Source organism: Leptopilina boulardi, unplaced genomic scaffold, assembly GCF_019393585.1.
Source record: "Leptopilina boulardi isolate dan_hultmark-lab unplaced genomic scaffold, ZJU_Lbou_2.1 LbouV2_30, whole genome shotgun sequence".
Taxonomy (NCBI): Eukaryota; Metazoa; Arthropoda; class Insecta; order Hymenoptera; family Figitidae; genus Leptopilina; species Leptopilina boulardi.
In genome coordinates, this window is record NW_026137863.1 from 703,120 (window position 1) to 727,329 (window position 24,210).

Sequence of the window (24,210 nt, forward strand, 5' to 3'; positions counted from 1 at the left end):
AATAAATATTATAAACAAAAAAATAAAAATGTTTTATAATTTGCAAATTAATGTACGTAAATAATATTCAAATAGGAAAAACATTGCAAATTCGGAAAATAAATATTTAAAGAAAATAAATAAATATTTAAAAGGATAAAAAGGTTTGATATTTAAAATCACAGTACGTATATGTATCTTTTAAGAATCTATAGAATGAACTATAGATTTTTATTTGTATAATACGTGACATGAATTTGACGGATCATTTCTACGTGGCTGACATTTTTTTTTTTGTCACTACTCGAATAAATAGCAGAAATACAGTATGTATATAATTACTGCAAAAAGTACACTTTTAAATATCTTATAAATAAATCTTACACGTGTTATTCGAATAATGCGTTTACTCTGATTCTCAGGCTTATATTCAATTATTAAAGTTTGAGGTTTATATTGTCATTATTTACAAATATTCGTTAATTGTCCTTAAGGCAATTTGAGTTCACAAGCGCAGGTACGAACGATAAAATTGCTATTTTTATTTAATTACTTAAATTCATCAAAATATAAGGGAAAGTGGTCCATAGAATTTTTTTTTATAAATATTAGAAATTAAATTCTTTCTTAAATTGTTTATTTAATTTTTAATTTCAATTTCAAATCGATTTCCACTTTTCCTTATACGGAATGTGATTTTTTTTTCACTAATTGCATTGCAATATATAAAATCTAAAAAAAAAAAAAATGCATTTGTCTTCGACTCACAGAATCAACTTTCTTTATGTAAAGTACTGGACCAATACAATATTTAACTGGGAATACAAACATTAAATTGCACAATACGATTTTATCATCTAATTTGTATACTTGTGTGTATAATATATTTGAAAGATTCTATACAAAGCTACGTTTTTTCTACATGACTATAATATAAATACTATTTTTTTTTATTCTTCTTTTAACAAGATCTTTTCTTTTTCTCAATTATAATTGTGTAGAAATCTTCAAAATTCATTTTTTAATCAATTTTGTCTCGTATCCGAAAAATAATATCGGATATCGAGTAAAAATTACAAGAAATAAAAACTCTATGAAACAACAATTAGAATATATTTTTGAAAATATAAATTTCTCTTTTTTCTTTTTAAAAATTCGAATTTTTTTTTCTAAATTCGTTTAATAATGAATTTAACTTTCATTGTTTAGTTTTAAATATATTATTTCTAATTTTACGTTTTTCTTTCATCAATTGACTTTTTTTTTGTTGTACTCGTTTTGGGCTTTAACATCAGAATTCCAAGTGTGAGAAAAGGGTTTTTCTCCTTTTTTTTTTTTTGTTCGTATTATATCAGGCAATTTTTTTCGATACAATTTTGTATTTTAAACAAGTCACGCTACACGATTTTTTTTTTTTATCCACATTGTGGATACTGGAATATACTACAAAAACGTAATATCTGTCTAGCGAGCTTGCTAAAGTAACTATTATAAAAAAAAAACTTTTTACATATCGTTAGGTCTAGCATTAAAAAAATTGTACAAAGAGGCATTATGTACAAGTTTTAAGTAGAAAAAAAGGCGCTCAAGAATAATTTTTTTTTTTTTTTCATGTGCAATATCAACAAAGAAATGAGAAAATTTTCTATCGCTACTTTGTCATGATTCTATCTCAATAAAATAATTGGAATGAGTATGAATTTTCAATTAAGTCTTGAAACGCTGTTAACTATTTCGCTCGCCTTGAATGAGCATATTTTTAGAATTAAATTCTTTTTGCACTATATTCACAACACTTGACAATCTCACATCTATAATATAATACGAGCTTATCACTTTTACGTCCCGAAAGAAATTTTTTTTTACTGTAAGATTCAAAACGAGACGTAAGAGAAGTTAAATAAATTAAACTCTACTTTCTAATTTTAAATTTGCATTTGCTCTTTGAGACGAAATTGTAATCTCGCTTACTTCATCTGTTTCAGATTGACTCGATGAATCTGTTCCATCGTCGATTTGTTTCCTTTTATGTGAATGAATATTGCGAAAAGCTCTTTGTACATCTGGATTGCTTTCAAGGGTTGAAGATTGACTGGACGGAGGATGTGAGTATTCGGAAGTGTTCTCTTCATCAGACACTAAAACTCCTTTCACGATTTTTGAGGAATGCTTAAATCTTCTTAATCTACAGCCAGGTCCAATTGGTCTTCTTGCGATGCTGCGAAAAAATTTTCTAATTATAAAAAGTACGAAAATTACGAAAAAAAAAGAAATTAACTTTTACTACCTTCTTCTTCTAAGGGAATAATTATAGGTGTAACTTGGATCCTCTCCCTCTTCATCGGACCAACTTTCTTCTTCTCTAAAATCACCGTCTTGATTACCAAGGGCGTCAACATTATCCGCACTCGATTTATGTAGATTATCAGATTTTTCGATATCTGATCCATTTATTATTATTCCACAAAAATGTCCCGGTAATCGCAACACATCTTCTTTTATCCTGCTGTAAAAAAGAAAAAAAATATTAAGAATTTAAAAAGTGTCAAGTTGACAATAAATAAAAACTCAAATTACCTGTGAGGTGCAATGTCATTACAATTTCCATTGTCAACGGGCGAAACATGTCGATTTGCGTTTAGAATTTCGCTGACTTTTCTACCAAGTGTTTCAAGATGATCGTCATCGCTACACTCACGTAGTTGTTCATTTCCATTTAAACGATTCTCACTCGTTGGCTCTGGACTTGAACACGGACTAGATTCCACATGATAATCATCCGATAAAACTGTATTTCCATTATGAGATTCTAAATTTTGTTCAGAAATATGTTTTAAAGTATTTAAATTATCAGCATCTTTCTTCAAATTAAATTCCTTCAAACCCAATAAATCAGTTTGCGTTTCATTATCAACTAAACGTAATGCAACCTCATTACTCTTTCTCTCACGATTTGGACTTGATTTTGGACTTGAACTAATTCCACAACCAGAACCAACGCGACGATGACGATATTTTTTCTTAAAACTATTGCCAGACATTAAAACACTTTCAGGTTGATTTGAATCATTTAATTGTGTACAAAGTGTTGCTTTCACTGGACTTTGAGGTGAATCTGTCGGCGATGGTGGCGTTGTCGGTGTTGATGACGATGATACATGCGAAAATGGATTTCGTCTTCGATGAAATCGCTCCTGCGCTTTTAAAAGCGGATGTACGAGCCTTTTTTTACCCGATTTATGTCCCGATTGTTGTTCCCGTTTTATAACATCGCGTTCACGTTGCTCAAGTTGAAGTAAAACTGCACTCAATTCTAAATAGAGATTATTCGTACGTTCCAATTTTCTCTCATAATGTTCACGGATGTCCTGTGCGTGCCTCAATTCATCTTCACGACGACGAATAAGATCCGCTTCAAAACGAGGTGTGGTCGATGTATTTGTTTGCATTTGCTTTAAATGAACTCGTATTTCCTCCTTCCATGATTGTTGTGTACGAAAATATTCCTCAGGCTCAGTTGACAATACATCCTCAGCGGCAATTTGTAAATGAATTTCAATATGTTTAAACGATGGCCTATTACGTGGTTTTGCCGACCAACATTGTTTCACCAATAAACGATAACCCTCAGGACAACTCGATGGTATTGGTAAATGAAGTGAATTATTTCCAACACCCCATATTATTGCCGATGAATCAACATCCTTATAAGGAATTTCACCACTTAATAATTCCCATAAAACAACACCGTACGACCAAATATCAACTTTTTCTGAACATGGCTCATTTCTTATTATTTCCGGTGCCATCCATGCAACAGTACCGGCAAAACTCATACGTGTACTTATTTCATTCCATTCGCGACTTGTGCCAAAATCGCTTATTTTCACAACTTCACCACGACCAATTAATACATTTGGACTTTTAAGATCGCGATGAATTATTTTATGATTATGAAGATACGCCATACCGGCAGCAATTTGCTTTGACCATGAGACTAATCTCGGTGGTGGTACAGGTTCGCCAGCTCTTAATAAATCGTACAATGGTCCATATGGACAAAATTCCATTATTATACAATAACAAGGCGCTTGTGTGCATACACCTCTGCAAAGAAAAAAATTATTTTCTTATTAATACAAAAATAATTAATTGATAAACTGAATTTAATTATTTATATTATAATTATAAAACCTTAACTGTAAATCGTTTTCAAAAAATTTTAATTAATTTCTTTAATAATTTACTAATTTTAAATAAATAAATAATTGTATCAACTATTTTTTCGAAAAAATTTGTCGTTGAGAAAACTTTTTTTTTCGGAACAATTAATTAATTTTAAAATTGAAATTTAAAATAATTCTCACTTGAATTGTACAACATTTGGATGATTGAGCTTCCGCAAATGTTTTATATCAGTCTCGCGTGGCTCTCTCACTTTTTTAACAGCTACAACTTCCTTATTTAATTTTCCACTAAAAACTGCACCTTGAGCTCCTGAACCCAACCATTGAAGTTCGCTAATCGATTCAAAAGGAATTTCCCAATCGTCGGCTGTAATTTAATTACAATTATTTATGTTTTCAAATTGAAAATTGCTTTTTAAAAATTGTTAGAAAAAAAAAAAAAAATACAGAAAACCTACTTTGTCCTTTTATTTTATCACCGCCGGCTGTTTTTGCCAGCACTGAAGTCCATACGGGCATAATACATCCCAATACTTTGCCAAGAAGACTGGAACTTTGAGCATCCAAGGTCCCTGACCCCGCATTGCATTTTGTGGCAGTGTCACTCGAATTATTGCTCTCCGAGTGGGTGTGACTATTGTCAGGTAGTTGAGATCCAGGGGGCACGCTTATTATCGGTCCCCCTGCAATTCCGCCCAACTGCTCCAGTTCCTCTTGAATACAGAGCATACTGAAAAGAAAAGGAAAATCAGTTTTATTATTATTAAATTAAATTAATTAATTAGAAGAATTTAATTAAAAATCGAATCGTGTATATTAAAAATCGAAACAATTTTTTCCACAAAAAAGTGAGAAAATTAAAAGTAATTTAAAAAGAAAAATACTGTTACATATTTGGATTTGAAATTAGAAGGTCATGTAATCAAGTGTATGACGTAAACCGATACACCTGTGTGTTGACTTGAATCCTATTCTTTCTCTCTCTCTCTCTCTCTTTCTTTAAGATACAACTATATAATCTCATAACTGAAAGCCACGTGGGTTTTAAATTTATATATAAATCAACTAAGGTTTCTCATTTAACAAACAAACTTTGCACAATTTTTTTTTCGAATTTAACCTGAATTCATTATTTTAATAGAATAATTTCAATGACACACAGCGCTTACACCTTAAGATCTTGAAAAAAAAAGAACAAAAAGAAATTTTTAACATCTGTATTTAAACTAAAGTTTCGAATTGTCGTGTTTTATATAATACAAAAAAAAAACGGGGTCATATTTATTTAATATGTCATATGAAGACTTTGATGACGCGGAAAAATTGCTGCTGGACGAATAAATTTCTAACGAAAAGAATTATTGTAAAAAAGGGAAATATTTTTTTCTCAAAAATTATACGGGTATCAAAAATACATAAATTAAAAATGGTAAAGAGAAACAGAAATTTTCAAATGAATAACATTTTCCTGTTATTTTCAAATAATATATCAATATTTTTTTCTTATACGCGACTTTTATGAACTTTTCAAATTATTTTCTTTATCAAATTATTTCATCATTCTTGTTTAAATATATTCATCTACGTTTTAATTTACATTTTTTAAACTTTTTAATATAAGTTATTTTAAATTTAAGTTTCTATTATCGAATAAATAAAAACAATAAATAGTGAAAAAAACAAGTTAATTTAATTTTAAATAATAATAAAGAGAAAAATTTCTTTTTTAAAGCAATTTTAGTAAGAGAATTAAAAAATTTGTCCTCTCTTTTTTTTGGTATTTTCAAATCGAAAAAATCTCAAAACAATCAATCTTGATTTCCTGTATATAATTAAATCCTTTAATTAAATTTCTTGGTGATTAAAAAGTATAGAACGCATCAAGTATTTATTAATCTTATCTCAACTATCTCGCACGTTTGTCGTGATTTTCCATTTCGAAATTTTGTCAAAAAAAACAAAACAAAACAAAACAAAGATCACTAATAGAAAGTTATTCGCGAATAAATATTTTGTTTTTCGAGAATCATACAAAGACCTAGGTAATGACGGACGAAGCGTTATCAGGAGGCAACATTCCATAACACGGCCTTCGATGCTCACCTCGTAGCGACGTTGCCTGGCAGATTAGTTTGCTGGTCATTCTGAGTTTCCGTTTTTTTGATGAAATATCGAGCAAGAACCATTCTATCACTAAATTAACATATGGCCCTGTAAAAGTGGCTTTTTTTCACGTATAAACGTTAATTGCGTATCGAACTTTTGTAATATTATATATATGAATCTTGACGTTTTATAAAGACAAAAGCGTTTTTTTTTCTTTTTTTTTAATTTTATGAGCGAACAACGTGCCACGTGATAACGACATGAACGATCGCTCCGATCGCACATACTGCTAGTTTCAAACATGAAACCGCGGGGTTATCTCTCTTTCGTGCTTGCTCTCCTGTAATGAATACATTTAAACACTCAGCTGTGTGTGTGTGTCTGGCGCTGTCAACACAATAACTATTTTTTGCATCACACACTGATCCACTATAACAATTAATTAACATCTCTCGCGATTTATATTTCCTATATAAAAAAAACAAAAATTAGATTCAGATCGATTTTTTTTTTTAAATGTGGAATTAAATTAATTTTTAGTATTATTATTAATTATTAATTTTAATTATTTAATTATTTATTAATAAAATTATTAGTGAAAATTAAATGAAAAAATATATTTTGAATTTTTGAGAATTCAAAATTTTAAGAAAAGTGTAAAAATTAAATTCTCGGATTTTTTTCCCCTGGCGTTGTAAAATCGCGATAATTTTACCAATTTATCAGCAAACATACTATTATTGTCTCTATTTCGTTAGATTTTCAGAGAAAGGATCAAGGACAAGTCTTTCGATGAACGAAAAAGATTTTTAATAAATTAAAAAAAAAAAACAAAACGAATTAAAAAAAAAAATTGGAAACAAAAATTTAGTAAAATTGCGAAACTAATGAATAAAAATATAAATGCAGTGATCTCACCTGTTCGTAAAAATATGTGTTTCCGGTTGGGAAGTTGTTAAAACCACCTGGTTGACATCGGAGGAGGTGCCAGTTTCTTGAGGTTCGAACTTGTACGACTCTGGCTGGGAGAGCATTTCCGTTTCAGCAGGAGTGCGCATACTTGCATTCTTTCAAGAACTTCATTCGCTGCAATTGAAAAAAAAAAAACAATTAGCCTTCGTGCAACGATAGTTTTCCTTAGCAGTTTAATAAAAGAAATTCCATCTAAATAAAAATCATCATTTTAATCAATTATTTTAAATAATTTTAAATAATTTTAAATAATTTTAAATTAAATATTTTAAAAATAAATTCAAAAAAAAGTAAAATTTAATTCTATTTTACTAGAATTATTTATAATAATTAAAATGAGGGTATAAGATATGAGTTTTATATCTCGCGTTTGTGCAAAAAATCACTTGCACTATTATTGGCGACCCAGTTTTTTTTCTCTCTCTCTCTCTCTAGAAGAGTGGGAGAGTCCCCAAAGGTTATTAATTTCTCGACGAGTGTCGAAAAAAAAGAAAGACTTTTTTACGATCCATTGACCTTCATCGTAATAATTACGAGAATATAATTATTTTCATCAAAGCATCCTTTAACAAAATCCAAAGTCTTCTTTCTGAAAAAAAATTTTATGTCGAAAATAGCCTCGAGTGGATGTATTTTATAACGTGAAAGTCGCCCAGGTTTGCGTAAATCACAATTGCCTGGAGTAAAACAAAATAATTTTTTCACAGCTTCAAAAATTCAAAAATCTTTAGAGAAAAATAAGTTTCAAAAAAAAGAAGAAAATTCACTATTTTTAAATTCAAGGTGTCTTACACGTTTTTACTATAAACAGAAAGCTTCTAAAAACTTTTTCAAGGTTTTTCACAGAGAGTTATAAAATTAGAATGACCGAGAATATATTCAAAGAATATAAATCCTGATAGGTAAAGGGCGAGAGCGTGAAATGAGGACAAAGTACGAGGTATATTTTGTGCCCAAGAAGAAGAAGAAGGAATTTTTTTTACGGAATGCACGTGTTGTATAAATTTGTCCAGTCATATGTTTGGTATGTGCGGCCATCAAATTCCAAACTGATTTTATTTTATGCAAAAAATTTCCCTTCGTTAATCAATCTGATTTCATTAATTTATAAAATCTGAAAAAATACAAAACACTATTTTATTTCTATATATAAAAAATAATGAAATATAAAAATTTTGCGCAAATATTCAAGTCATAAATCTTGATCAAAAGTGAATTCTGATATAGTGTCTTATTAAATTAATGTCAAGAATCCAAATCTACCCTCTTCGTTTTTACGGTGACAGAACCACACGAAGGGTTTGCAACCATGACTCTGAGTCATTATCACGCAAACTTTTTTTTTTATATATATATACAGCATCTAGCGTAACGGAAAAAAAGTTAACGAGCATCTACAAAATTCAAGCACGTGTTTAATTAATTTCTTTCTAAAATAATAAAAAGTAATTGTTTCCAGAAATTCCAGGTGAAAAAAAAAATTAATATTAAAAATAATTACTATATAAATGCTTTTTTATTTTCTTTAATTTTTTAAAATTTATTTATATATTAAAAAATATTCTAAAAATAAATTCGAACAAAATATATTTCAAAATCAAATAGAAAAAAATTTGCGGAACAATACTTTGTCTATGCGGGAAGAGAGATGAAATTTTCGAGGGTTGTTTAGTGAGCGGTGGAAATAGCAAGTGTTCGAAAGAATATTGCTACCCTATCGTCTATGCACCCCTCTCTCGTTGAGGGTGATTTGGATTCGAAACCAAAAGGGCAGAATTCCTCGGGGACAGTATGGCAAAAATTCTCAGAATAGGGACGTACAAATTTTAAGGGTTATTCACCTTCTTTTCTTTTATAAATTTTTTAAATCCCCAAGAACCACAATTTTTCTTTTTGCATTAAGGAAAACCAAAAATATTTGCTCTTCAATAAATATCGTTTTTCTAATATAATTTATTAATAAAATGAAATAGTAATTTTATTTTTAATTAATTTAAAAATCCGATTTTATTTATTTTTTAGTAAAAAAATATAAAAATAAATAAAGTAGGATTTTAAATTAATTAACTTAATTTTTAATTTAAATTTTTGCAATTGTAATTAATAAACAAAGAAAGGAAACAAAGAAGAAAAAAAATGCGATGGTGAAAATAAATAAAAATTTATCATTCCAATAAAACTGTCGGTTGCAAAAACAATAAATTCAAAGCTTTAATGATAGAAGAAAATTACTTAATTTTCCCAAAAACTAGCCCTTACGCCCTACAATTGCCATCGATTTGCAATAAATCGAGGGAGGGTCAAATCACAAAGGTTTGTATTCCCTATATATAATTACTGTGTCTACAAAAATTTAGTTCCCACCAGTACATATTTTTTTCTTTCTCATTTTATAAATTTAATGATAATAAATTAATTTACATATAAGTAAATAAAAAACCAAATCTAGATGAAAAATTAATTCCATAGGAAAAAAATGTAATTGTAATTTGCAATTGTATTTTGTAATATAGTAATTTTTTCAATTTAAAATACTATTTTTTTCGCAATATTTTTCGGACGCTTTATTCTCTTGAATATAATTCTTTCGTGTGAACGATCTCCCACGACCCTTATCGAGTTTGACTGAAATGACCTTCCTGGTGAAGTTGGAGGGTTAAGAGAGAAAGAGAGAGAGAGAAAAAAAAGAAGGGACAAATGCAATTTAATTATCATTACCCTAAGGTGCGTCCATATGCAACGTGACTCTAATTTACACATTAAAATATAAAAAAAAAAAAAATTTCTTTTCCACGCACATATGTCAGTAGTCGCGGGCTACATATACTATCTGCCACAATAACCTGGCATTGAAATCTCTTTGGTCAATATAGAAACCACAAAGAGAGCAACTTTATGGGTTTTATATGTAAAATTATTTCACATGTAAACTATTCAATTTTTTCCAATATTACAAACTATATTCTATCAAACAGAATTAAAACAAAAACAATTTTTTTAAAATTCTGCTTGAAATTGATTAATTAGAAATTTTTTTTTTATATTTTATAAACGCAAATTAAATTTTGTCAGTTAAATAAAAAGTAATTAACAAAATATAAAATACAATAAGAAAACTTGAACTTAGTTTTTCCATTACTTTTTGAAATTTTTTACAAAATAAAATTACGAAACAATGTTGTTCATTTATTTAGAAATACGTTTTTGGAAAAACTATTTGAATTTGAAACTTTTTAAATTTTTTTTTCCATTTTAAATAGAAAAGAATATAAATCAAAAAATAGTTTTCAATCAAAAAAATTGAAGACAATTTCGATTGATGTTTTTTTATTTCTCATGGGGGACAAAAAAAAAAATCTTACACAAAAACAACCCACATGATGCTGTCTCTATGTAGTTTCGAATATTGATCATATTTCTAATTAAGTAGAAAAATATGTACTCAGTATATTATTTAAATGTAGAATTAATTAATTTTCAACGAAATTGTAATTTTATCTATTTCATTGTTGTTTTTAAATTATTTTCAATTATAATAATAAAGGGAATAATTATAATTATTATATATATAATATTATATATATATATTATAAATATAATATATTAATATAATATTAATATTATATATAATATATATATAATAATGTTTATAAATAATAAATATGTGTGAATATTAGTGAATATTTATAATTATTATAAATAACAAAGGGAAATTCGAAACAATAGTAATTTTTCTCTTTCATAGCCAAAAAAGCTTCAAAAATAAATTTTTTAAAAAAATTTTCCGAAAGGGGAGAAAAAATTTGTAATAATTTACAATTAAATTTTTCCTTATAATCTCAAAAAGGTCAAATTAAAATTCTCTCGTAATAATCAAAAAAATCCGCAAAAAGGATATTTTACTAAAAAAAACATTAATCCAGATTATAGTTTGCTCGCAAAGAGCTTTCACTTTTTAGTTCTCCTTGCACAATTATTTTTCGATAAGGAGATACACATATATATAGCGATATCAAGATAATAATATAATAAATATTATTGGAGCACGCGTGTTGAACAAAATCCAAGCGTCTTTAGATGTGGTTTTTATCACACTATTGATTAAATAAGTAAAAGGGCCTTCTAACATTTAATTGAGAGAATGTTAAATAGAATATTGTACCTGTGCATCGCACTCCTGTTGACGGCAATGACTCTTTATGAATCCATCAAATATACGCTTTCAGCGCCATGTAAAATCCTTCTCCTTTTATATTGTATTTTATACCAGACGATGAAAAACGGAGCACACAATGATTTTTTTTTTCGTTTTCATCAACACAATAACACAAAAAAGCAATGACAGATTTGCACACTGAGATTTCGTTGTTAATTCCTGTTCATTGACACTATGTGACGTCCATATATATAGATATATAAAAACAACCCCGAGAGAGAGAAAAAGAGAGAGAGAGCGTCCACTGGACACCACTACAAAATGGCGCACTCCATCGTGTTGGTATATACAATCCCTGGAAACGCCAGAACAAGACTGCTGTGTATATTGAAGTGTGCATGCGTGCGTAGGCGAGCGGGGGTATAATACTACTACTACTATAATCTTGATTCTTGTCAATATCCGAATGTATTCAGGTCCAGAATATAGTTTTCGAATTCCTTTTTCAATTCAATCCTTCACGAGAAAAATATCATTCAAAATTTAACTCCAAAAATGGTCCTGAAATTTATTTTCCAATTAATAATAAAATAATATAAAAACACTATTAAATGAATATGCAAAATATTTTATTTAATTATTATATTATATTATTATTATTATTATTATTATATTTAATTATTAAATTATTATTTAATTAATTTCCAATTAATAATAAAATAATATAGAAACACTATTAAATGAATATGCAAAATATTTTATTTAATTAAACAAAAAAAAAAAATAAATAAAAATATTAAACAGAAAAATTAAATTTGCAAAAAAAACATTTCTGAAATTTATTTTTCAATTAATAATAAAATCGAAACACTTTATTTAATTAATATACAAAATATTTTATTTGTGTAATTTTGAAAAATTCAATTTGTAAATAGTTAATCCAAATTTTTTTTATTACGAATAAAATATTTTAAGAAATTAATGTGCAAAATAATTTATTTAAAAAAAAATTCTAATTAGTAAAAAAAAGTCATTTAATTTTAAAATTCAACTAATTAATTTACTAACGGAATTTTTTTGAACATAATCAAAAAATAATTTTTAATTTTTTGTCTAATCAAAACAATCTTTCAGTTTCTCGTCAAGAGTTTTATTCTAAAAAAGGAGAAAAAAAAGAGTATTTTACCTGCGCCTTGTTGCCCTAACCGATCTTTGGAGACAAACGAAATCACCTGACCCACAGCTTTGAAAAGAGGATCCCCACCTGGGAATTCGTTTTTAATTTTCCATCGTGTATAATAACACACAGCATTCACATTATTATGATGATCTTCAAAACACCTAGAAAAATAATTTTCAAATTATTCAAATTAAAACAAATTCTCATTCAATAGGGTAGATAAAAAAAAAAAAAAGAAAGGGTAAAAATTGTATTAGTGTCAATTTTAATAATTATTAATAATCATTAAATTGCAAAAATTGCAAAAATTTTTAATTTCCTTCTTTTTGTAAACAAAAGAATTGAAAATTTTTTTAAATTGCCTTTTTTAAATTGTAGTTGAAAATCAAAAACAAAGGATTTACGGAAAATACTCCGAGTAAATACGTTTCCTATATAGTTTATGATGTGATCGCTCAGCTTTAGACTTCCTGGCGACTTGCAGCTCGATTATATTTTTAACATTGTACATTATATTACAGTAATATTAAAATATAAAAATTTAAAAAAAGTACACGAATAATCAGTATTAATAGAAATTTAAATTTTCGATTATTAACAGTTTTAATTTAAATTTTAAATTTAAATTTAATTTTCAATTAATTTCAAATAAATGTCATTTGACAAAGGATTTGAAATTTTTTTTATAAAGACTGGATTCTCCTTTAGTTTCAGGTACTGTTTTTCATTAATTTCTTGGAAGAAGATCAAGGGTTTAATTTTTTTTTTTCTCTCTCTCATCAAAGCAAACGCTGCCGATATTATATTCTTCGAAGATGATAGTCTTCGCACAAGCGCAGAGTGGTCTTTGAATAAAAAGCAATAGGTAAAACCAGACAAGCAAGTTTCCTAGATTTTTTTTTTTTTTTTTTTTCTTTTTTCGGTATATTCTTTCCCCTTTCTAACGCAACCTGCGACCCACCTTCCAAGTTTTGCTCCATTATAATAGCGTCGTCTTTCCCTTCCTCTATCTATCCTCCTCGTTTGAGTTTCTTTGGCACACGTGCACCTTCCTATATAGATATATATATAATATACACTCTGCTGCGCAGACTTTATGCCAGAGCGGTCGATTCTTCTGTGACGTCATAGCCACCCCATGATGACGATCCCAACACAATAATTAGCTCTCAAGGTTCCTGTCTAGATTTCTCGTGTTTTAAGAGGAGTAGCCCACAGAAAAAAGGGAGTTTGCCCTTTTTTGGCCGACGGTAATTATTTTCTCAATAATCGAATCTTTTTTGAGATAGAGGCAATGATTTAAAAAAAAATCTTCTTTGAATAAAGAAAACGAAAAAAAGCTGTAAAACAAATTTTAATTTTAATCGACATTATTTTTTAAAAAAAAGGACAGACCAAAATTGTGTAAAAATTATTAAAATGAACATAAAAACTATTTAAGTTTATACCGTGAAAATTATGATTTCCATCAGTAGATTTAGAATACAAAAATTTGGAAGCTATCTTTTTTTTCTGTTTGTTTAGGTCTTTAGAATTGTATATATTACCTTTTTCAGCAGGAGTCAAAATTGCTATTACTTCTCGTAACAAAGAAGAGATAATATTTTATTTGACTAATGTGAAAACGCTTTTTTTTTTAAAGCAAACAAATTTGAGAAAATTATGTAGCGAAGAAATGAAAAAAACGTGTTTTCTGTAATTTATGTACCTTTTTTTTTTTTTTTTTGATAGACAGCCGGAAAAAATTCTTCCAGGAATCAATAGTGGCGACAACTTTATCTCGATTACTGTCTTTCTATTCATTTTTAGACAAAAAAAAATTTTTTCCTTTTGGTCCTAAGAAAAATAAAAAAACCAAATTAAAAATATTGAAACAAAAAAATTAAATAGAATAACTACAGAAAATAGACAGAATAATAAATAAAAATTTAAATAAACTTAAAATTAAAAAATTACACATTATTATAAACAAAAAATTATTTGAAAATTCAATTTTATTTTAAAATTTTTTTTACTTAATAGTAATGTCATCTTTTGTATTCTTCACGAACTACACAATTTCTCTCTATCTTATCGACGTTACAATAAATTTTGAAAACGAAAAATAAACTTTAAAAAAAAAAAATTCATGGGAATAATTGAAATATAAATTTTCTTATTCTGTCTCAATTTCTGTATTGTATAAAAAAATATTTACATTTTATAAAATTGTCTTCAAAAAAAAAAATCTCTAAATTCCTAAACAAAAATGACTAATAAAAATCACAGCTTTCAAATGACTATAAAATAATTTACCTGAGTTTTGTCAACTTATTTTTCTAGTTCTCTATAATTTTTCACAATATTCTCAACTTTGGCAAATGAATGAAGAAAATCATCTTCCTCTAAACCAAATTTTTTATATTGATGTAAAAATGCACCGTGAATATACATTTTCCATGCACGTTCAACAATAATTTCCAATGATCGATGAATTTGTGAATTATTTGTTATTAAAGCGGCAAATTTTTCCTGATTTAAAAGACGACGTTTTTGATTAAAATGCATAAATCGTGTTTCCGTCATCCATTTTGGATATAAATCATTTTTTTCAAAATCATCACAAACTATTGGATCATTTTTCAATGATGTACCACGTGTTATTAAAACATTTGCAATTGATGTACAATATTTATGATAACTTTTTTCATATGGAGCGTGTGATATTTTTTTTGTTTCAATATCAATTATATCATTTAATGATCCTATTCTTAATGTTTGTCTCAAATGACAAATATGTGAATGCCACTTATAAGAAGACTCATAAATTGAAGAATTCGCTGGAATATAGGGAACACTTTTAATTGATGCCAATTTATAATTAGGATGTGGTGCTATTAATGAAACAAGTGAATTGGCATTAATATAATTTTCCAATGGCTGAAAAATAGCGGCAAGTTTTCTTGAAATAACATCATTAATATTATTTAAATTAGCATCGAAATTTTTTAAAATACTCGTACAAATTGAATGAATTTGTTCATTTTCAAAAAGAAAATTAACATCACATTTTTCATTAAATTTTGCCATTGTCATCAGAGTATTATAATTTTGTGTTCCAACTTCACCGGAACTAAATGGTAAAATTGTTGTGGCAATTAATGTTTTTGTTGGATATTCTTCTCGTAAAATATCAATGAAATAACTTCCAACACCAGATCCAGTACCACCAGCAGAACTCAGAAGAAATAACATACCTTCAAGACGATCGGTTCGTTCAATTTCCTTTCTTATAACATCGAGTGTATCATCCTTAAATTGTGGTCCTTTTATTAAATATCCATACGCCCAATTATTTGCAGAACCACCTGATGTTTGGCAAATTAAATTTTGTGATCGATATGTCCATTGTAAATTTGATTGACGACAAATATTTTTTAAAACTTTTGCTTCTGTATCAATGAGAACAGTTCTTGCAAGACGATATCCATCTTTATTTATTCCTTCGAACCATTTTTCAATTGCTGATTCCGTATAATTGTAATTATCATCACGAGACAAAATTTTGTCCCGAGAATTTATGTCATTCGATAATTGGGAAAAAAAATTGTAACCTAATTGATTGCCACATTGTCCGAATTGTAAGGTCAACATAGCGCTTCGCTTTATAAAATCTGAAAATATATATAATATAAATAAAAATTATATTCTAATTATAACCTCTAAAAATTAAAACATAGGAATCTTAATAATTTATTAGTAATTTAAAAAAATATATTAATTTTTCGAAAATAATCTTATAAGGTGTGTGATTTCTTACATGGTTTTTGATATTGATTTTTGCAATAAGTACATGTCACAAAAAATAATAATTTGAAATTTGTCTTCTATCCTCCTAAGTTTTTTTTTATAAACAATTTTAAATTCTTATTCAATTATACTATTTAATAATAAATTTATAATTATTTGCCATTATTAATAGCAAAATAAGAACAAACTAGCAGACGACACGTGGAATTTAAAATAAATCGTTATAGGTTAGGTTAAGCGGCTAATAAAAATAGTCTGAAGTTGTCAACAAATAAATTTGAATCAAATATTTGAATTTAGAATTTTTTTTTATTAATCTAATATATGCATAATAAATAAATTAAAGCAAAATAAAAAGAAAAAGTGCCAAATAGTTTAAATTTTTAATAATAATAATATCAAAATTATAATTTATTTTTGATTTTAGTTTTTACTTGAAAATGCAAAAACTGATTTTTTAAAGACATTTAGAATTTTAAGACATGATATTAATTTTTAAGAGATTAAATGATAAATTTATTATTTCAGTAAAAAATATTGAAAAAAAAGGTAAAACCTATTTATCAAGATTATACGCAGATTTTATTTTTGTATGATTTGACAAATTTGTGGGGGGTCTTCAAAAAGTGATTAAATTTATCCTCCAATCTTTTAAAAAAATTCCAGTTCAAAGCAGAAATATCCATGACAATTAAAATTTGCAATCAATTTTAAATAATCTTTTTCTTTTAAATTACTTATTAACAATGTATAAATTAAATAAAAATGAAGAAATTAAATTTTTTTCTTTTAAAATATTTTATTTTTTATTTATATATTTATTATATTTTCGAAATTTTTGCAAAAAAAAAAAAAGACTCTTAATAACCTTTGTACTGATTTTGTGTCTATTTTTTTTTATACTCTCTCAAAGATAATATATTTAAAATGGCATAAAATAAAAATGATGAGTAACGGAGGTGTGTTGTCACGTACTTCTTTTTCATTGGATAAAAAAATTGATAACGAATCGTTTATTGATCTCTAATCACGATTTTAAAAATATTTTTACCTGACATACTTTGCAAAAAAAATAATGACTTTCAATTTAATTTGCAATTTTATTAAATTTCGAAATTTATCTGATGCTATTTTATAAAATTGCTCCAAGATAAGACAAAATCTTTTTAATATTATTATTTAATAAAATTAATTTTCTATCAGTTTTCATAAATTTAATTTTTAAAAATAATTTTTTTTGAAAATTTTAAAAATATAAAAAATAAATTTTTTTTTATACTGAAAATTATTTTAAAAATAATAAAAATAGAGAGAGAAATTTAGCAATTTAATTAGTTGATAGCAATTAATTGAATTTACTTGTTAAAAGCTATTCTAACATTATTAGGGTACTTAAAAGATATAATTTTATTGAAATACTATATTCGACTTATTATTTTTATAATTATTATCTCAGTTTTGTCTAAAATGCAGACTCTTCAATTTGAAGACACATTTAGTGATGAATCTAAAATATTGTTCTCTCCGAAAAAATGGATACGTAAGTTTTAATTTTATGAAAATATTACCTGTTTCATAAAAATATATATAAAAAAAATTTCCATAATAAATAATTATGTGTAAATATTTCCATTTAAATTATTTTTAATTTATTTCCAAAATATCAGCGACTAAAATTTATTATCTGCAGTCATTTATTTCAACAAAATTAATTCTTTGGCAAAAAGTATATTATGTAATCATTACAGATTCTCTTCTAAAGATCTTAAAAAAAATTCTCCAATTCTGAGAACATAGAAATATTGTTAATTATATTCCTTTACGTAATAAATTCCAAAAAAAAAAATTTTATCTCTTAAATTAAAAATATATATTTTTCAAAATTAATTTTACTATAAAAATAAAATTTATAAAATAAAAACGTTAATAATTCAATTAATAACGTAAATATTAAAAATCAATAATTAATTATTTCTTTAAGTTCTTGACATTCTAATAAATTTATATTTACAAAATAATATTAATTTTTGTAAATTAAAATATTTCCTGATATTATATTTAACATTCAAAATATATCACCTAAGGAGAATTATTTTAAAAATTTTATTCTGAATGCCTGCTTTAACAACGAATGATAATTTGTAAGTAAACTGAAAGTTTTGATTCTCAATCAAAAGCAATATTTTATACTTAAATATTAAAGCGTATGTCTGCTTCAGAAATCAAAGATAAGTATAAATTAATTCTATTTATCACATAGTGATAACAAAACTGCGTGGCTTTAGCACGTGTGAAAAGAGGAAAATGAAAAAAAAAATATATGCTGCAAAAAGATTGTGAAACAAAAATGTTAACAATAAAATATTTTTGACAAATTCGAAATTCATTAAAAAAAAAAAATTCCAAATTATCATATTAACTTTGAATTCCAAAAACTTTTTTTCTTATCAGATAAAAATCAGCAGCTAAGAAATTCTTCTTTAATCCAAAAAAAAATTTCAATTTATATAAAGATTAATATAATGACGTTTAAATTATTTCTCTTTAGACGAATTTTTAAAAAATGGAAAATAGAACTTTTTAAATATCTCCACGATAAGATAATAACGAAAAGAGGAAATAATTACTTCTTTTTAATAAAATTCTTAAAATCAAAGTAACAATTATATATAAAAACAAGAGAAATTGAAATTCCTCTTAATTGTCAAGTTTTTTTTATAAAAAACAAAAATGTATAAAATAAAATTCTGCGATTGTACTTGAACGTGAGTAGAGTTTAATTGACATAAGATTTGAAAGAGTGGGGGCGAAAAATAAGTCTCGCGTTAAAGCGAGGTTGAAATAAATATAGTAGAAGAGGGAATGAACAGTTCTCGATGGAGAGTAAACAGTTAAAGTTGAAAATTACAATTCTCCGATAATTCTCTAATTTATAAATATATGTGATTCTTCCTCCCACGCATTAATCATAATCGATAACCGCGTGACAAAAAAACACCGATAAAACAGTTTTACTAAAAAATAATATTATCGAGAAGAAATAATTTATCAAAAAAAAAAAAAAAAAATGTTTGGAATATTTAATATAAAGTGAATTCCTGGAACAAAGTGCAACGATTGATGCGTCAACAAAGTTGTCTGCAAAACTAAAGAAAAAAAAAATTCTCTGCAAGACAAATGAATTTCGTATGTGAAAACAAAAAAAATTTTTGATTAGATTTAAAATATTTAATTAATTTGTTTTTTATATTACTTACGATGATATATTTGTCATCAGAAAATACCAGATGGATTATTATTGATTCCAAGCAATCGTGTTGTTTGTTTATTATTAATAATTGATTCCAATTTTGAATATGATTTGGACGAGGAGGTATTTAAATGCCATTCGATGATTTAGGCAAAAGTATTGAGAGTATGGTGACTCTGGACCAAAAGCAGCATCAACAAAATCGTCAAGAACAGGACCAAATTGAGAATGACGATCATCACATTTCCAAATTAAATTCCAATGATGAATTCCAAAAAAATTTTCGTAATCTAAAAACATTGAATGGAATTAGAAAAAATAATGAAGAAATAATAGAAGAAGTAGAAGAAGTAGAAGAAGAATTGGAAATAAAAGAAATTAAGAAAAAAGAAGAAAATGAGGCAAATGTTGTAAATTCCGATGATTATTATTTGGATATTGAAAGTTATGATGAATCAACGGCAAGTAGTGACGTGGAGGAAGATTTGGAAGAAAATGTTCTTCGCGATAGGGGATGGATTTCCGAAATTCCGAGTGCTTCACCCCAATCATTATGTGAGATAGGTACCGGTAATGGTGTTGCATTACCAACAGTGGAAGCACCATGTTTTGGTGATGTTTGTGTAAAAAATTCCAATAACGTTCATTTGGGTAGCAAAACATTTTACAAGGGACCAGTGACAATTAAACAATTTGTCTACAGTAATTCCGAATTTAAAAAAGATGAGGAATTGGGAGATGATGAGAAACGGGACTCAGTGCCAAGTCAAAATATTAGTCAAACTTCTGATGTGCCACTTAATTCTGAATTTGTCAAAGGTGATATTTTTTTTTAATTCGCTTCTTCGATTTTTAAAATTTCAAAAAAGAAAATTACTTCAAATCTCTGAATTTAATTTTAAATAATAATAATAATAATAGAAAAATAAGCGAATCCTTGGCGAAAAAAAAAAAATCTTTTGAGAGTCATGTGTTAAAATAAAAATATTCAAGGATTCGCGAAACCGGAATTTTATTACTAACATCAGAGAATGAATTTCATTAACCAGTTATTTATGCGCGTTGGGAAAAGCCCAAACAAAATGGAGGAAAATTATATTCTCGGATGCAATGTTATCGATATTTAACATTTTTATTTTCTCTTCTTTTTTTAATCATTCGATTACTAAAGGTCTTGACTTCTACACTAAAGACTTTAAAATAATTTAAAAAAATTTTAAAAACATTATTAAATTTATTAGTTATAAATTTATATAGTTATAAAATTCTTTTTACAAAATTTTGGTTAGTTTTATTATTTTTTTGACAATAAATTGAAATAAAAAAAAAATCTATCTGTTCTAAATATGTCAACGTAATTTATTGCAAAAATTTTAAAATTTGTATTGATATAAGCTACACGAGATGTTATAAAATAATTCTAATAACGAGGCTGCTATCTTTGTAAAAAAAAAAAAATTATTGTTATTAGTTTGTTTAGTTAATAAATGACAAAGACGTCAGAGATAATTATAATTGGAAAAATGTTATTATTTTCTTATTCATTTTAAAGAAAAATTTTTAATTAACAAAATGTAATTTGAGTGTAGAATTTTTTCCTTATATCACAATATACAAAATTTTATTACATAAAAAAAATTCTCTATTTTTGAAATTAAAACATAAAAAACAAATTTTTTTTCCTCAACTTTCTAAAATAATTTAAATTCTTCAATCACTAAATTAAAAATTAAATTTAATAATTTAAAAAAAATATATAAAAAATTTATTTAATTTGTTCTTTTGTCTCACAAATGAATGAGTCAAAACGGAAACGCGCAATTTATTAATCTTCGAAATGCATTGTATACAAAAAGAGAAAGATATTACTGTTAATTAGCAATAAAAATAATTTTTTATAGTAATTTCCAAATTTTTTCCTGTTTTCGAAAATAATAACAATATCAATCGATTGTTACAGTTAAACAATGGCTGATAACATGGAAATGGGCTGCAATATTTTGTACAATAGCCTTAATGTTCGTGACAATCATTGTTATGATTGTATTAACATCAAAACATAATAATAAAACTCCTCATCTTCCTATATACCCGGAATTACCTGATTCATCAACTGGCGGTGGTTTGTATTAATCAAGACGTTTTAAATTAATTATAATTAATCAAAAAGTTTCCTTAAAAAGAAAAATCTAATCGTTAAAAAATTTGACAAAATATTTTAATTGGCACTAGTGAAAAATAATTTAAATTATAAAATATTAATTTTTTTATTGATTCAACTATTGAACTCTATATCAGTATTTATCATTAAAAAAAAATTAGTGTTGCAAATTATATTGAATTTATTTCCTCTATTATATGATTCAGTTACTATTTAACTTTTGTTCGAATTATAATTAGTTGAAAATTTTATAATGTTACTTCCTTTTTTTTGCCTCTACAAATTTACTTGCCTTTTACAATTAAATGGTATTTGTAATTTTATATTTACAATTAATTATAAAAATAATTTGTCTTTAATTTCTGAATTTTAATATTAATTTAATAAATTTTTAATTACCTTAATTTTGGTTGTTTTAAATAAATTTTTCTGTTTTTTTTAGATGTTTGGATTCATGGTGTTAAAATAATTCCACGTGATCAATGGATCGCTCAAATTCCATCTCAACCTCGAGAAACATTAATTACACCGGTGAAATATGTATTCATCAGTCATACGGCAACGGATTTCTGTAATAGTCAAGCACAATGTGTACATCGAGTAAGATATATTCAAACATTTCATATGTCATCAAATCATTGGGCAGATATTGCATATAATTTTCTTGTTGGTGGAGATGGTAATATTTATGAGGGTCGAAGTTGGGATACTGTTGGTGCTCATACATTTAATTATAATAATATAAGCATTGGCATATCGTTTATTGGTACATTTAATGATTATATACCACCGAAAAGTCAACTTTTTGCGGCACAAAAATTAATTGAAAAAGGCGTTGAACTTGGTAAAATAAATAAAAATTATACATTATTGGCACATCGTCAAGTGTCAAAAACTGAAAGTCCAGGCGATGCTCTTTTTACAGTTATTAAAAAATGGCCTCATTGGTCGCAAACACCATAAAAATATTATTTTGTGAAAAAAAAGCAAAAAATTGTCGAATATTTTTTAGAACTGAATTTAATTATCTCATTTATCTTATAACGAATTTATCTAATTTTTAAAAAATTAATTTTAATTGAGTTTTTCTGTGATTATAAACAATAAGTAAAGAAATATTTCTTTTTTGTAAGTAAAATTTGAAAACGATTAAAATAAAGGAAAATATATGTATATATTTCTATTGACTTGTTTATCTATAAACAATAGACTACTGAGTTAAATCGAAATAACAATCATAATCATTTATCATTTTAGTGATAAAATAAGTTTTTTTTACTTTATAATCGACTCCTTTCTGTGTAAATACATTTTTTGATTGTTTAACAGTAGAAATAAGTTAATTTTTTTTTAAATAAAGGTCAAAATAAAGATGTTTCTTTCTTTTATTATGCTTATCAATATCGCGCGAATAATATTGTAAAAAATGTTTTTTTATACTTTTACACGAAACTTTTAACATGTACAAGTGTATTTGTACAGGTGTACAAAAGAGCTATCAAGCATGTAATTACTAGCTTCTTTGAATTTGCATTTTAAATTTAAATAATGTACGTAACAGGTTTTAATTGCTTATTCGAGGAAAGATAATAATATTTTATAAATTACCTTGTCAAAAAAGTAGAAAGATTCCAGAATTAATAGAAAGTGCAATCAAATAATAATTTATGATACAAGTTTAAAAAAGCGGTTTTTATAGATAAATGTCGTAATAATATCGCTTTTCTAAAAAATCAGCTTTTAAGAACATATCATATAATATTTATTATAATAAATACAAATAAAAAAAAACTTACTTTTGCGGTATGGAGAACATAACCTCGTGACAGATACAGCGTCGGGTACATTTTGTAAATACTACGTGAGTCAAATTTTTTTTTTCAAATTCGCGCGTTAATAACGCAAGTTTACGTAAGTTTATATGTGTATACGCCTTAATGAATGTATTGGCGCCATTTGCAATTTTGTTGAAGTGTGTTCAGGTTCAGTGTTTATTAAATTTCAACAATTAAAGAAAAAGAAGAGTATTTATACAAGTGTTTGTTCTTTTTGTAATTATAACAAACAACAATTTGAATCACCAAGCAGAAATAGTATGTACAATATTATTGTCTCATTATATATCTTACCGGTATGTAACATAACCTATATTTGTAACTGTTACATGTTCTTTTTTTTCAATTTATAATGAAACGAAAATATTTTTTAACATTTTTTTTTTATTTCAATATGATAACATTATTGTTATATATATATTTGCACAAAATCTTAAATTTAAATTATTACATAGAAAAAAAACCACGTTAAATAATTTTTAGAGATCTTTTATAACAAAATTATTCTTAAAACAGACAGGAAGTATATATATATATATATATATATATATATTAAACAAATCTCAAAAGACTAGAATATTTTAAAACAAATTCG

At 26.0% G+C, this 24,210-nt stretch overlaps 3 protein-coding genes across 6 annotated transcripts; 1 reads left to right on the plus strand and 2 right to left on the minus strand.

Annotated features, from left to right (window-relative positions):
* Window positions 1-174: 174 nt before the first annotated feature.
* On the minus strand, window positions 175-13,907 carry LOC127282345 (mitogen-activated protein kinase kinase kinase 13). 3 transcript variants are annotated; one of them, XM_051306517.1, is made up of 9 exons: window positions 13,542-13,907; window positions 12,587-12,741; window positions 11,407-11,961; window positions 7,191-7,358; window positions 4,625-4,896; window positions 4,347-4,533; window positions 2,557-4,086; window positions 2,267-2,482; window positions 175-2,197 (listed from the first exon to the last, which is right to left on the minus strand). In XM_051306517.1, exons 4-9 carry the CDS (start codon window positions 7,328-7,330, stop codon window positions 1,885-1,887), a joined length of 2,658 nt encoding a protein of 885 aa, XP_051162474.1. In that variant the 5' UTR covers window positions 7,331-7,358; window positions 11,407-11,961; window positions 12,587-12,741; window positions 13,542-13,907; the 3' UTR covers window positions 175-1,884. The 3 variants fall into 3 exon arrangements, with proteins under 3 accessions (XP_051162474.1, XP_051162473.1, XP_051162475.1); XM_051306516.1 differs by having other exon boundaries at window positions 2,267-2,485; window positions 13,542-13,904; XM_051306518.1 differs by lacking the exons at window positions 7,191-7,358; window positions 11,407-11,961; window positions 12,587-12,741; window positions 13,542-13,907 and adding an exon at window positions 6,270-6,554 and having other exon boundaries at window positions 2,267-2,485.
* Window positions 13,908-14,819: 912 nt separating this feature from the next.
* Window positions 14,820-19,775, minus strand: LOC127282359 (tubulin delta chain-like). Of its 2 annotated transcripts, none has more exons than XM_051306540.1 (2): window positions 19,627-19,775; window positions 14,820-16,233 (listed from the first exon to the last, which is right to left on the minus strand). In XM_051306540.1, exon 2 carries the CDS (start codon window positions 16,211-16,213, stop codon window positions 14,891-14,893), a length of 1,323 nt encoding a protein of 440 aa, XP_051162497.1. In that variant the 5' UTR covers window positions 16,214-16,233; window positions 19,627-19,775; the 3' UTR covers window positions 14,820-14,890. The 2 variants fall into 2 exon arrangements, with proteins under 2 accessions (XP_051162497.1, XP_051162496.1); XM_051306539.1 differs by lacking the exon at window positions 19,627-19,775 and adding an exon at window positions 16,380-16,587.
* Window positions 19,218-22,957, plus strand: LOC127282358 (peptidoglycan-recognition protein LC-like). The gene is made up of 3 exons (XM_051306537.1): window positions 19,218-20,438; window positions 21,580-21,741; window positions 22,223-22,957. Exons 1-3 carry the CDS (start codon window positions 19,751-19,753, stop codon window positions 22,741-22,743), a joined length of 1,371 nt encoding a protein of 456 aa, XP_051162494.1. The 5' UTR covers window positions 19,218-19,750; the 3' UTR covers window positions 22,744-22,957.
* Window positions 22,958-24,210: the final 1,253 nt, after the last annotated feature.